The sequence below is a fragment of the Myotis nattereri genome (genome assembly GCF_964212035.1).
Source record: "Myotis nattereri genome assembly, chromosome: 5".
NCBI classification, from domain to species: Eukaryota; Metazoa; Chordata; class Mammalia; order Chiroptera; family Vespertilionidae; genus Myotis; species Myotis nattereri.
In genome coordinates this window covers 19078445-19092967 of record NC_138080.1, presented here as the reverse complement: position 1 = coordinate 19092967, position 14523 = coordinate 19078445, and the positions used below count along the sequence as shown (strand labels likewise).

At 61.1% G+C, this 14523-nt stretch overlaps 1 protein-coding gene across 5 annotated transcripts; it reads left to right on the top strand.

Annotated features, from left to right (window-relative positions):
* Positions 1–482: 482 nt before the first annotated feature.
* Positions 483–7076, top strand: ARRDC2 (arrestin domain containing 2; the record flags this gene model as incomplete). Of its 5 annotated transcripts, none has more annotated exons than XM_081092420.1 (9): positions 632–884; positions 3287–3598; positions 3688–3754; positions 3966–4113; positions 4576–4678; positions 4767–5023; positions 5189–5351; positions 5597–5751; positions 5934–7076. In XM_081092420.1, the coding sequence occupies 9 exons, from the start codon at positions 632–634 to the stop codon at positions 5985–5987; spliced, it is 1512 nt and encodes a 503-aa protein (XP_080948546.1). In that variant the 3' UTR covers positions 5988–7076. The 5 variants fall into 5 exon arrangements, 4 of the variants coding, with proteins under 4 accessions (XP_080948544.1, XP_080948546.1, XP_080948545.1 ...); XM_081092419.1 differs by having other exon boundaries at positions 853–884; positions 3273–3598; positions 5934–7075; XR_013996062.1 differs by lacking the exon at positions 632–884 and having other exon boundaries at positions 3159–3598; positions 5934–6654; positions 6869–7075.
* Between the last annotated feature and the right edge of the window lie 7447 nt (positions 7077–14523).

Sequence of the window (14523 nt, the reverse complement as noted above, 5' to 3'; positions counted from 1 at the left end):
GACACCTGGCAGTCACAAACACAGAGATCAGAGCCATAAAGAAGTAAACACGGCCAGAGCATGACTAGGGGACGGGGAGGTGGATCTGGGGAGGGCGTTCCTAGTAACGGAACAGCCCGTGCAAAGGCCAAGAGGCAAGACGAGAGCTTGGTGTGTGAGGGGACAACCAGTAGGTGACAGGGGCGGGAGGAGGTGACAGGGGGCGGGGGCAGCACCCAGGGCCAAAGGTGCCAGGTGGGGGACCTGTGAGACCACAAGGCACAGCTCGGGGCTGCCCCACACATCCAGCCACATCCGCCCCCGCCCCGCCCGCCTCTGACTCATCAGCGCCGACCCTGCAAAACAGGGCCCGCCCCGCGCGGGGCGGTAGCAAAGTCAACAACGCGGGCACACGGGCAGCACGTCCCGGCGGGCCCCGGTGCGTCACGGGGGCGGGCGGGGAGAACCAGGAAGTCAGCCGGGGGCCCGGGGCATCTGCACAAGTGGGCAGAAGCGGGAGAAAGCGCGCGGGCGCCCGGGGCGGCAGGGACCAGGCTGAGACCCGGAAGACACGCGGTGCGCCTCGTGGCCGCGCGCCCCGGCCGTGCCCCTCGCCAGGTGCGCCGTCCCCGCTGCGCGCCCAGGCCTCGCCATGCGCCCCTGGGGCGTCCGCAGGTTCGCGCTGGAGCTGGAGCGGGGCGGCGCGTACCGTGGCGGGGAGCTGCTGTGCGGCCGGGTGCTGCTGGAGGCGGCGGCGCCGCTGCGGGTGCGAGCGCTCGAGGTGGCCGCTCGCGGCGGGGCGACCACGCACTGGCTCCAGGGCCGAAGCGTGGGCATCAACGCGGTTTCCAGCGACTTCACGGCCGTCGAGACATACCTGCGGCGGCGGCGGCTGCTGCTCCGAGGTGAGCCGCTCACCCTCCCACTCCATGGCCAGGATCCCCTCAGCACCCTCTCCCCAGTGTCTCCGCTCTCCCACTGGGACATTCACCCACCGACCCCCTCCAAAACCCTCTTTGCTGCCCCCCCTCCTCTCCCTCCCCCCGCCCAGTGTCTGGGCACGCCCCTTCCAGAGCACAGACCCCCTCGATTTAGAGGCTGTGGTGTGTGGTGGGGGCCTCTGTCTGGGGGAATACCTGGGTGGGGCAAGGAGATCCTTCTCTCTGCACCCCAGGACCCCTGTTAGCCCCAAGCCTGGGATCCCTGATTCCAACGAAGGCCACTGTGTCACTCAGCCAGTGCCCCCTCCCAAAGTTTAGCGCACAGTGTTTGCTGGGGCGAGTTCTTCCCTGGGTTGGAGTTCTGGTGGCTTTGCAGGTGAGGGGAAGGAGACTTGGGGTGAGGTCAGATTAGGCTGGGAGTCTCACCCTGGCAAACCTCAGCCCCCCACTCTCGGGCCCAATGGCCGGCCAGGAGCAGAACAGGGGCCACAGAAAGGGCTTTGGGGGGCATGGGCCTCTTTGGGTGACCCTTCCATCCCCTCCCTATACCCATCTGTAAAATATGCAGGGCAGGAGGCAGCTCAGACCTGGCCTTGCGGCCTGGTCCCACAGCCCCCAGGTTTGGGGGACTCTGGCCTGACCGGCGGTGGAAACCGAGGCTAGCAGGCGTGGGGTGTGGCCGGAAGGGGCCCCAGAGGAACTTCCTTTCTCCTGCAGCTCAAGCCAAATTGGGGCTGCTCTCACCCTACAGTCCCCTTGGTCCCACTCACAGGTGGCTTCTTCAAGACCCTGGAGAGGTGAAGCCTTCCTCATCTGTCTGACCCTGCCCATCTCTGGGTCGGTGGGTGAATGTCCCACCTTTAAAATGGACTGAGGGAAATGCTTGCTCACTATGAGCCTTCCTGTCCTGCCTGAGTCACCTCATCCTCCACCTCTTCCTGGCGTATGGTCCCCCGTCCTCTCTTGGCTCCACTTGGCCGTGACAGAAGGTTCCAACGCCTTCTTTCAGCCCCAGAGCCGCCTCCTCTAAGCAGACCCCAGACTGATCACCGAGGAGACAGCCTCTGCCCCACCCTTTGGGCCTGCTCTCACCACCATCGCGGGCTGACCCCGTCTGGTGACGGCCGTCTCCCACTGGGGGTGCGGAGGCCTTTGGGGTGCGGAGGCCTTTCGGGGGGCGTCCCAGCGTGGCCTGAGCCAGGCTCAAAGGCATGGCCGAGGTAGGCATGGCTTCGGGCGGCAGCGCATCTCGCTGCCAGGAGAGGGCGCAGGTCCCCCGTAGATCGCGAGAAGGCAACTCGCGGCTTAAAAACTCCTACGGATGATTCTTCTCCGGGAAACTGAGGCCCAGAGAAGGGTCATCCCCGGCCCGAGGTACCCTCGCAGCCCTGGACCCGGGGGTGCCTGGAGCTCCCCCTGCACTCGGCTCTGTCTGAGAGGGGACCAGGGCTGGAGGTGCCCAAAGCGGGCACAGGGGCTAGGCCTAAAAGTCTAGAAGGCATTTGCCCGGGGCTGGAATTGGGAAAGGAAATGTCGGCTGGGGCTTAAGCGCTTTGGCGCCACCGAGTGGCGGTGCGTTGGTGACCCGGGCACAAGGCTCTGGGAAGGGTCGGGGAGGGGCAACACTGGTTCGCGCACAGCCTCTGAGAGGGGGGCTCCTTTTTTCCGGCACTGCGCACGTGGGAACGCGGGCTCCAAGAGCCTGTCACCTGTCCGGGGTCACCCAGCTGAGCGCGGTTTGAATCAGAAGAGGGGGGTAGCAGGCACGGGGGGCGGGGGGGGGAGGCCCCACCGACTTCCTCATCCCTCCCCATGGCACAGAGGGGGAAACTGAGGCCCGGGTGGCCTAGGCTCTCAGCGCCCCGATCGGCGCCAGGCCATTGCACACCCCTCCAGCTCTGGCTGGACATGTCCCGGTCAGATCTACAGATAGTGGCGAGTTGATGATTAAGCCAAAGGACCGAATGGTCTTTCTGAGTGACCTCAGGCCCAGGCCCCGCTTCCTGGCCTCAGTTTCCCCTCTCTACCCCCGGGATCCGCGAGAGGCCGAATCTGGTGTCCAGTGCTTCCGTTTCAGCCCGGGGTCCACGAGGGTGGAGGGCTAGCGGACCCGGAGCCTGGGAGTTTGTTATTTTGCTCCACGCCCGGGCGGAGCCACGCCCCTCGCCGCGCCATTGGCGGATTCCATTCCGGGGCGGGGCAGGGGTCTCGCCCCGCCCCGCCCTGCCATATAAGAGCGGCGCCAGCGGCGGCGGCGAGGCACCCCCGGCTGGCTCAGTAAGTGCTCCCGCGCGGGCCGGGTGGGGTCGCGTCCTGAAGCTGTGGCCTCTGCACCTCGCTCCGCCGCGTCAGGGGTTCGAGGCCAGGGCCCACGTGCCTGCCTAGGATTTGCTTCCCCGGCGCGATGCTGTTCGACAAGGTGAAGGCATTCGTGGTGCAGCTGGACGACGCGAGCGCGGGCGCCGATCCCGTGTTCAGCGGCGGCCAGGCCGTAGCCGGCCGGGTGCTGCTGGAGCTGGCGGGCCCGGCGCGCGTGGGCGCCCTGAGGCTGCGCGCGCGGGGCCGCGCTCGCGTGCACTGGAGCGAGTCACGCAGCTCCGGCTCCAGCACCGCGTACACGCAGAGTTACAGCGAGCGCGTGGAGGTCCTGAGCCACCGTGCCACGCTTCTCGGGCCAGGTACAATTAGGGACCCCCGCGTGGCGCAAGTGCTCGCGCCCTACGAACCCCTCAGCCCCTGAGCCACCCCCTCTTGCTCCTACCTGCAGATACTGGAGAGACAACCACGCTGCCTGCTGGGCGCCACGAGTTCCCATTCCGCTTCCAGCTGCCTCCGTAAGTCATCTGGGGTGCTGGATTGGGGGGAGAGGACCCCTCAGGTTTGGGGCTCCACTGCTTCGTATCTGGGGACCTATGAGCCCCAAGACTGTCTCCGCGGGGAAGCCCTCAGGAGTGTCTCTGTGTCCCTCAAGCTTAAGTCCTTGGGAATCTGCAACCTGCTAGTCTCTGGATGGCCTCCCCCTGAAGCCCCTTCCTTCCACCCCAGGACACTGGTGACCTCATTCGAGGGCAAGCACGGCAGTGTCCGTTACTGCATCAAGGCCACCCTGCACCGGCCCTGGGTCCCGGCCCGCCGGGCAAAGAAGGTGTTTACTGTGATCGAGCCTGTGGACATCAACACCCCCACCCTGCTGGTGTGTGGCTGGCCGCCCCTGGGGAGGTGGGATGGTAGCCCAGAGGCCAACTGGCTCCTCACCCCCTTCACAAACTGTCACGAAGTGCGGGTCGCAGCTGGGTCCTGGCTGGGAGGGAGGCAGGCAAGGGAGTGTCTGTTGAGTCAGTGCCGCCGGTGCAAATGCCAGCTGCACCGATCTGCCTTGTGGCTCGGAGCGAGTGTCTCACCCTCTCTGTGAAATAGGGCACAGCCAGGGCACAAAATAATGATGGCTTGCTGAGCACTAATTGCATACTCGCTTGCTCGTTTCAATTTTAGGGTCATGAGCTGGGTCATGTTCCTAGATCCATTTCACAGATATTTCCTAGATTGTGGAAAAGAGACCAGGAAACTGGGCCCGGACTCAGGTCTTCCCTCCGCTGGGGATAGTGTGGAAGCCCCACACGGTGGCCCATTTATGTCTTTTTCCTCCGCCCGTCAGGCCCCCCAAGCAGGAGCCCGGGAGAAGCTCGCCCGATCCTGGTACAGTAACCGCGGCCTCGTCTCCCTCTCGGCCAAGATCGACCGCAAGGGCTACACACCAGGTAGCAGGCGGCGGCAGCCCGATGGGGAGCAGGGCCAGTGTCCGGGCTGCAGGTGGTGAAACTGAGGCCCCGCCGCTTCCCATCACAGGTGAGGTGATCCCTGTGTTCGCTGAGATTGACAACAGCTCCACGCGCCCGGTGCTGCCGCGAGCAGTTGTGGTCCAGACACAGACCTTCATGGCGCGAGGCGCCCGCAAGCAGAAGCACGCGGTGGTGGCCAGTCTCTCGGGCGAGCCCGTGGGCCCAGGGCGGCGGGCGCTGTGGCAGGGCCGGGCGCTTCGGATCCCCCCGGTGGGCCCCTCCATCCTGCACTGCCGGGTGCTGCATGTGGACTACGCCCTCAAGGTGAGTGTCAGAGGAGGTGGTGGGGGGGGGTTGCATCTGCTCTGTCCCCAGGTCGGGTCCCCCAAGGCTGGAGCTGGGACCCCTGAGTACAGGCAGGGCCTCCTTCTGTAGACGGCAGGTGCGAGAGGCTGCCTGGGCACCCTCCATTGCGGCTCCTTCCTCCAGGTCTGCGTGGACATTCCGGGCACATCGAAGCTGCTCCTGGAGCTGCCGCTGGTCATCGGCACTGTCCCCCTGCACCCTTTTGGCACCCGCTCGTCCAGCGTGGGCAGCCATGCCAGCTTCCTGCTAGACTGGGGGCTGGGGGCCCTGCCAGAGCAGCCTGAGGGTGAGTGCCCATCCTGGTGTCCCCCGGGGAGGGGTAGAGGTGCCAGGCCAACATGCCCTCCCCAACGTGAATGCCCCATCTGAATAGCACACAGTAATGATGACATTGACAACCACGGACGCCCCACGAATCCCTGATTGAGGACACACAACCCCAGAACTGGCACAAGCAGGCTCCTGGCCACTGTCCCCAAGTCCAGGGCTCCCCGCCCACCACCACCCTCACCCCCTTGCTCTCATTTCCAGCCCCTCCAGAGTACTCAGAGGTGGTGGCAGGTGACGCGGCAGCCGGGGGCCAGAGCCCCTTTCCTCTACCTCAGGACTCCGACATGAGCCTCGAAGGCCCCTTCTTCGCCTACATCCAGGAGTTCCGCTACCGCCCACCACCCCTGTACTCCGAGGTGAGCTGGGGGATCCAGGAAGCCCCCACGCCTTTCCGGGCCCTGGGAGCCGAGAGGGAGGTGGGAGACACAGGGCCTGAACCAGCCTTGAGCCCAGTCTGCTCTAGGGGTTGGAGACGATCAGGGCAGGGCGGGGTGTTTCTCTGGTGCCCCCTGAGGCTTGATGGGTTTGTTTTCCTCAGGAGGATCCAAACCCCCCCTCTGAAGCCATGAGGCCACGCAGCATGACCTGCTGAGTGGGAGTGGACACCTCAGGGATGAGGTTGCACATGTGCTTCCAGCCTCCGTGGACATGGGGAGTGGCTGGCCCAGGAGAGACCCGCCTGACTGTGGTTGAAGTTTGGGAAATCAAGTCTTGGAACGGGGCAGGGCTGTTCACACAGGACAGAGGAAGAGCCAGTCTGGCATCTGACTGAGCTGGTCCTTGTACGGCATCAAATGGCTGGTGCAGGATCCGAGTGACTGTTCAAGCTGTCTGTGCTGGCCTGTGAACAGGGCTGGGCTCCCCAGGAGCCTCCAGTCTGGGAGAGGCACAGCCGGGCACAGATACTTCCAGTCTAGTGGGACCAGAGGAAGGCCTGAGAGAGTCCAGGGAGAAATCAGGGAAGGCTTCCTGGAGGAAAGGGCATTTTAGCCGAAGCTTTGGCATATGAATAAGCTCAGGAGACAGGCAAGCAAGAGAGAGGAGAAGTCAGACAAGGTCAAAGCCGAGTGAAGTTTCAAGACTGCCCCCTTCATCTTAGTAACAGGACTCAGAGGGCAAGTGCTTCCGTTGAGGTCACGCTGCAAGGTCCAGCAGTCCCGAGGGCCCAGGAATGAGTCATTCAGGGAAGCAGGTCCTGGGAGCTATGTGGGACCTGTGGGTGGCAGGGGCAGCGGCTCCAGCCTTTGAAGGCTCTGAAAGCTGGAGATTCCACCCCAGGCTGAGACTGCCCGAGGGCTTCTCCAGGCACTCAGACACAGAGCTGTGTGGCCGGGAAACCCAGGTTCTGAGCGGGACAGACAAGATGTGCTACATAACTTGCAAATGAAAGTGTGGGGGCCTTGTTCAAGGAGGATTAAGAATTTCAAGATCATGACAGCAGAGCATTCAATCAGGCCCTGGGACAGAGGTCAGCCTGGGGTGACACAGCAGGGCCAGTGTGCTTCTGGAGACCCCAGTGTCCAGAGGGACAAAGCAGGAGGGAGTGGCTAAATAAGCCCCCAACTGCAGAGTCCTGGCCCCGGTTGGGGCAGAGTCCCGGCCTGGGTCTCAGCATTCCTAAGCCTTAAATTGTTCTCTTTTGTACAATTATTTTTTTAAATAAAAGTGTTGTAAAGAAGAGACGAGGCTTGTTGGTTTCTCTTCCCCCAGCTGCTGAGGAAGCTGGGGTAGCCTGGACTACCGTCCTGATCGGATTCCAGGCCAAAGAGCGTTGAGGGGCCCATTGCCCAGAAGGGGAAACTGAGGCCCAGGGACACACAGGGAGGCTGAGCTCAGGTTGGAGCCAGACCCCCACAGCCCTCACCTCTCCCCTGGTGCGGTCCCAGGTGCTAGCAACGTGAACGGTGAAGGACAGGAAGCTTCTGTTCTCAGCAAATGGAGAGGAAGAGGCTGGGCTGGATGGGGTTCTGGGCTGCAGGGGGTCCTGACTCTCTGAGTCTGGGCTTTTCTCTTTCTTTTTTTTTTGAGATACAATTCTATCATAAAATGAACCATTTAAAAAATATTTTTATTGATTTCAGAGAGGAAGGGAGAAGGAGAGAGAGAGAGAAACATCAATGAGGCGAGAGAATCATTGATCGGCTGCCTCCTGCACGCCAACTGGGGATTGAGCCCGCAACCCAGGCATGTGCCCTGGACTGGAATCGAGTCTGGGACCCTTCACTCCACTGAGCCAAACCAGGACATAAAATGAACCATTTTAGAGTAAACAATTCTTTAGTGTTTAGCGTATTCACAATATTGTGCAACCATCACCTCTATCTAGTTCTAGAACATTTCATCACCCCAGGTTGAGACCCATCCCCTCTCCTACCCCCCGACAACCACTAATCTGCTTTCTGTCTATACATTTCCTGTTCTGGGCATTTTATATCAGTGGGATCGCACACTGTGTGTGACCTCTCTGTCCAGCCTCTCTCCCTCAGCATGTCTTTGAGGTTCACCCACACTGTAGCGTGTCATTGCTTCACTCCTCATGGCTGAGCAATACTCCACGGTGTGTTCATTCGCCAGTTGATGGACATTTGAGTCATTTCCACATTTGGCGCTTGTGACTAGGGCTTATGTGGACCAATGTGCACAGGGTTTGTTTGAACACTCACAAGGCATTAGAAGGCAGCCCGCGTGGTGGGAGGTGGTCATTCTCCTGGGGTTGCAGGTGGGGAAAGTGAGTCCAAGGGAGTGAGGTGACTTGCCCAGGGTCCCCCATTAAGGGACTGAGGGAACCGCCACTCAAAACAGCCCCTGGAACTTAGGAGGCCACACCCCACTTGCTCCTCCCGCAGAGCCAGCAGCTCAGGCTCTGCCTCAGATTCTGAGGTCCTGCCCCTTGGGGCAGGGCCCAATTAAAGCCCTGGTCTGATCCTAGACTGTCCACCAGCCAGCCTAAGGGCGTAAGGCCGTGGAAATTAACTGGCCACTCGGGATGGTCATTGGTGGGGCTGAGGGGCAGGGATGGGTACGTGGGGGTGGGGGGTGGGAACCTAGGGACAACACTGGGAGAGCTGGGTTGAACTTTTGCTGTGTGACTGTGGTCAGGGCACTTGCTTCTGAGCCTCAGTTTCTCCATCTGAGGCTCTGGGGCACCTCCCCTCACAGCCCCCATCACCTCCTTCCTTGACCTGATTTGGGGTCTGATTTCCAGCGGCTCCTGATCCCGGGGTCCCCCCAGCAGCATCTGCTCTGGGCAGCGGGCCTGGCACCAATCTCGGAGGGTGCCAGACCTGAATGTCCTGAGACTGGGACCGGGGGAGATCTTTCCACAGCAGAGGCGCCCAGACCCCAGAGTGGCAGCCTCTAGAGCAGTGGTTCTCAACCTTCCTAATGCCGCGGCCCTTTAATGCAGTTCCTCATGTTGTGGTGACTCCCAATTTCATTGTTACAAATTGAACATAATTAAAGCATAGTGATTAATCACAAAAACAATATGTAATTATGTATGTGTTTTCCGATGGTCTTAGGCGACCCCTGTGAAAGGGTCGTCCGACACCCAAAGGGGTCGCGACCCACAGGTTGAGAACGGCTGCTCTAGAGGATGAGTTCCCTGTTGCCCAGGGAGTGCATGACGCAAGATCCCAGTTCCCAAACAGACGAGTCCCAGGTGTTTATGGCAACAGCAGATGTGGGTGCAGTTCTAAAAAAGGTTCTCCCAGCAGGCTCGGGAGGGCAAGCCACCCGTGTCCCCGGGAGTCCTGCATCTGCAGCTATGGGGAACCTGATCCTTAGAGGAGATGGATTTTCTGTTTCAGATCATTGATAACCAGGATGCAGCTGGCTCAGGCAGTCCAGAATCCAGGGAACTCCCTGAACACAGGGAGCGCCCCTTAGGGCATAGAGGAGGGTGGCCAAATCTTCTCCTAAAATATAATCCCACCTGTCCCCAGGCTCCTAAGACCTCCCACCTCTCTCCTCCCAGCTCCTTTTGCATCCCTGGCTGCTACTCCAACACCCGAAGCTGGTTCCCACCCCAGGGCCTTTGCACAGGTTCCTTCTGCTGCAGGCTCTTCCTTATGGCTGGCTCCTCTTTATACCCAGCCTCATCTTTTCAGGGACATGCCAACCTCTTGGCTGGTGTGGCCACACAGCCCCCCATCATTCCCTGCCCCTGTTGCCCTCATAGCCCTCATCACTCTCTGAAATTCCTATTTAGATATTCACTTATTGGTCTGAACCTCAGAGGGCAGGGCTGGGTTGGGTCTGTGTCCCTGGCTCCAGGACACGGCAGGCCTTGCTGACGGAGTGCCTGGAGGGGACTCCTTCCCTACTCTGGTGTAAACAGAGTTGCTGGTGGAGGTGGGGGTGTCACGGCCTTGCCCTGGTTCCCAGGACCCCCACCTCAGACCTGGCACCCGTTCAGAGTCTGTCTTTGGCTCTCAGTGCTATCTCAGTCTCTGGCTCTGTCTCTGGCTCACTGTCTCTCTGTCTCTCTCAGTCTCTGGCTCTGGCTCTGGCTCACTGTCTCTCTGTCTCTCTCAGTCTCTGACTCTTTCACTCTCTGTCTCTCTTGTCTCTGTGTCCCCCTACCTCTGTCTCTCTCACCATCTCTGTCTCTCTCACTCTCTCTCTAGCTCACCATCTCTCTCACGGTCACCATCGCTCTGTCTCTGTCGGTCTCTGACCCTCTCGCCATCTCTGTCCCCTGCTGTGGCCGGGCCAGGCCCAGGGCCCGGGGGACAGGCAGGCAGAGCTTCCACGGCTTGTTTTCCGCCCTCGCTGGCAGGGGGCCCAGCAGGCTGCTGTTCAGGAATCCTCCCGCCACCCTGCTCCAGCCACCAGACGCAGCCACCACTGGCCCTCCTCCGGCACATTCTGTCCTGAGCAGGCTGTGCTGAGGGTAGACAGGAGGGGGGACAATTTCCTGCTGGCTCCAGTTACAGGACAGCCTGTCCTGGTGGCCCTGCTCCCCACCCAGGGATGCTCCCTGCTGCCTCCCCTCCCGGCTGTGGGCTTAGATCTTCCTGGATTGGGCCCCTCTGCCAGCTCATCCCCACCTCAGGGCCTTTGCTCAGCCCCACCTGTTGTGCCTTTTACCTGGAGCTTCCTCTCCCCAGATCTGCCCGGACCTTCGCTCCTGCGGGCCTCAGGCCACACACCACCTCCTCAGCACACTCCTGGTATCTAGGCCAGAGCGCCCTGGGGTCCCCTACCCTGGCCTGGTGCGTTTTGCTTCCTGATCTTTTCCCTTCCCCAGGGTTACATAGCTGCAGAGTTGTTTGTTGTGGCGGTTTCTGTTGCCCCGGAGCCCTGCTGTGTCCTTGCTCCAGGCACACAGAGTAGGTGTTCAGTGAATAGTTCAGAATTGATGTCACTTCCTCCCAAAGCTCAGCTCTGCTGAAGCTGCCCAGGCTCACTCGCTCACTCCCCATCCCCCTCAGCCTGCCTGACCGCGCACCCCTGCTGCTCCCTGCACCCCTGCTGCTCCCTGCAGCCCCCTGCTGCTCCCTGCACCCCTGCTGCTCCCTGCACCCCTGCACTGTTCCCTGCAGCCCCCTGCTGCTCCCTGCACCCCTGCACTGTTCCCTGCACCCACAGTCTCCCTGCCTTCCAGCCTTTGCCCAGGGAATCCTCCACGAGATGCACCTTTTCCAGCAAGGGGCTGGGTCTCTGTCACTCAGGCCCCCAGGGCTCACACACAGGACGGCCCTAATGCACACGCACATGCAGAAGCACACACGTGCACGTGCACACGTAGACACTTGGAAACGGGCCAGTGAACAGGCACCAAGAATGCTAACATCTGTCCAAACAGGTACAACAGTAATGACCAGGCTCAGCCCAGCGCTGGGCGCCCGCAGCCCGGCTGAGGGCCTGAGGGTGTTCACATGCTGAGTCCCCACTCCAGTGGCCATGGCCGTGGCCTCCTGGTACGGGGGGGAACAGGATGCGGATTGAATCTATGCCGGGTGCACGCAGACTTGTCCGCGCGGTCTCTGCCCTCCCTTTCCCTGTCCTGGAGTCTTCACCACTTTATGTTTCATGTCCAAGGAAGGCCAGGAAAGTCCCCACACAGCCTCAGGCTGGGCACGGGCCCAGGAGAATGGGTGACTCAGCAGGTGGCCATGGGTGCCTGCCACCCTGGGCAGCTGTCTGGGAGACTCACAAAGAACAATGAAGGATGCGGGCATAAGGGTAAACAGGGCCCTGCCCCCAACAGCGGGTGGGGGAGGGGAGGACCCCTCTGTGCTCCAACACCTCAGCCCTGACGAGCTTGATTCACAGGTGGGGAAACTGAGGCACAGAGAACAGGTGATTTGGCCAAGGCCCACCAGCCAGGGTGGGGCAGGCAGGAACCTCCGAGTCTTGAGGGCATCTGCTCTCCCTGCCTGGCCTCAGTGAGCAAAAGGAGCCAAGTCCAGAGTGGACATGTGATCAAATCTGGCCAAATAGAGCCTTTTGTCACCACAGACGTGGGAATTGGTTCAGGGATGGGCGTGTGACCCTGGGAGTACGGGGGCTCCCTGGAGGTGAGGATGGGCCTGGAGGTGAGGATGGGCCTGGAGGTGAGGATGGGCCATCTTGCCACCATGGCAAGGACAGCAGGACAGAATCCCAAGGACATTGCGGTGGAATCCACAGATACCTCCAGCCCCATGGAGTCAGTGGAGTCATAGGGAAGGATGGGGACTGGTAGGTGCTGGGGCGGCTTCCGAGAGAGGAGGACATTGGAGTTGGGGCTTTGATGGATGAAGAGGAGTTCACCAGGGAGCTAGGCATTCTAGAGCCGGCTGGGCTGGAACACCTAGAGGGCGTAGCAGCCCTGTTTGTTTATGCTCCTGGGCTGGTATTCCCCCACCGCAGCCCCGGAGTGTGTGACCGGGTCTGTTTTGTTTGCAGCTGACGTTGGGTTAATGTTTGTGACGTAGGTGGCCCTTCTTTGGGGGTCAGATGGGTGAGATGGGCTGGGGGTGGTGAATACGGGGAGGGTGCATCCACCAGCAGGAAGGTCTGCAGCTGCTTGGAGCCTGGGAGCCACAGGACAGGCAGGAGGGTGATTCTGTTTGTAAACCCTGACCCCAGGCTGGCAGGTGCTCCAGAGGAAGGAAGGTTAGAGCTCAGCGTCTGGACTCTGGGCTCCACCCCTTCTTCCTGTGTGACCCTGGGCTAGTGGAGACACCTCTCTGAGGCTTAGTTTCCTCATCTGGAACCTGATCTCACTGTAGGACGGGGTCAATAGGGGTCAGTAGTGGGCGCGAGAGGAGATAAGGTCTGTGGGGCTGGATTGGGGTGCTGAGACAGTGGGCCAGGGGCCCGGGCCGGGGCCGGGGGGGGGGGGATGGGGGGGATGGGGGGGGCCTCCAGGACATTCCATCAGCAGTTCTCAGCCTCTTTGAAAACAGGAAGCTAGCTCTCGAGGGAGCCCCCAGCAGCGCTTCCTGAGCTTCCTCATGATGTGGCAAGGGGGGGAGTGGGGTGTCAGGCGGCCTGGAAAGAGGTAGTGCTATCAGGGTGCGCCCGTGTGTTGTGTGTCGGCCTTGCCGGTGGAGCCATCCAGAGGTGTGTGCGCATGTGTTATAGGGACCTCACATGTGTGTTTACACATCTCGGCCGACGTGGGAAGCAGACGTGCGTTGCTCTGTGCATGGCCAGTCTGGGTAGTGGTGTGTGCCGGCCACTACCAGCCTGTGCTGGCCTGGGCTGGTTTGTACTGCCCGGTGCTGGCAGATGGGAGCCCCCCCAGGTCTCTTTATCCCCAGGTCCACCCTGCTTCAGCTGCCAGTGGTCACTCTAGATTCCATCTTTTCCCTGCTCCAAACCCACCATGGCTCCTTTGGTCCCCAAGGCTCTGCATGGCCCCATCTCCTTTCCTTCCATGTGCCCATCTACCATCGCTTACCGGCCTCCAGCCCACTTGCCTCCTTGCTGTCCCTTGAAGCTCCCAAATAGGTTCTTGCCTCAGGGCATTTGCACCTGCTATGCCCACTGGCCAGGCTGCTCCTCCCCTCTCCCCTCCCCTCGTCTCCATCTCTTGGGCCTCAGAATAATGGCCTTGCATGACTCACCCCCTCCTGATTCTCAGCCGCCCCTGCCACACCCCCAGTCTGGACCACAGGCCCCAGCTTTGACTCCGTCTGCATCCTAAGGTGGGTGGAGCCTCCGTTTATTCTTCTGTAAACCAGGACCAATCTTGGTGTGGCCTCACTTGCCCAGAGTCACCCAGAAAGTGGAAAAGCCTGGATTCAAACCTGGGCTGGTCTGATCTCAGAGCCTTGACCTTGTCCAAGTGGGAGAAACACTGTGGGTCAGGGACAGTCTGGGGTCCCTCAGCCATGGAGGCCAGAGGAGGCCAAACTGGAGCCTCCTACACGTTCCTGGATGCCTTTTATCTTGCTGGCAAACTTCTATTCATCCTTCAAAACCTCACCTCTAATACCCCCCTTTCTCTGTCCCCGTCCTGACCCCAGGGGCTGAGGGCATCTGTGTCTGGCTGCCAGGGCTGAGGCCTCTCAGGAGTCCAACAACACCCAGCCAGAAACATGAGACCATGTTTTCCACGCGCAGACTTTCTGGACCTGGCCCCGGTGCCCCTGCCAGGCTTAACCCCAGGAGGTGCCTCCTGCTGGCGTATCACCTGCCGGCCCTGCCAAGCTCTGTGGTTTAGAAGGGCAGGCAAGACAGTCCACTTGACCCAGAGGCCCGTGTGTTTGGGGGAACTTTCCTGCTCAGGCCAGTGGCCCTTCTGGCCTCGGCTCACGCCAGCCCCACACCAGGCTGGTTCACCGGTGGAACGGACCAGAGATATTCTAAGGCCCAGGCAGTGCCGTGGAAGCTTTTTGCTGGTGTCTCAGTGCCCCAACCCAGGGCAGCCCCAGGGACTGTGAAACGAGGCTCAGATCCCTTACACACCCTCCGCAGCCCCCACAGCCGCCATCACAACAGGTTCAGTCCTACCTCAGGGCCTTTACACATGCTGTTCCTTCTGCCCAGACAGCCCTTCCTTCACTCCCCGCAAGCCCTCACCTTCTGTTTCAGGTCCAAGTCCAAACGTCCCCTCCTCAGAGGCCCGTCAGCCTCCCCGACCAAAGCTGCCCCAGTTTCTCTGTCAGCTCCTCCTTGTGCTTCCAGAATTC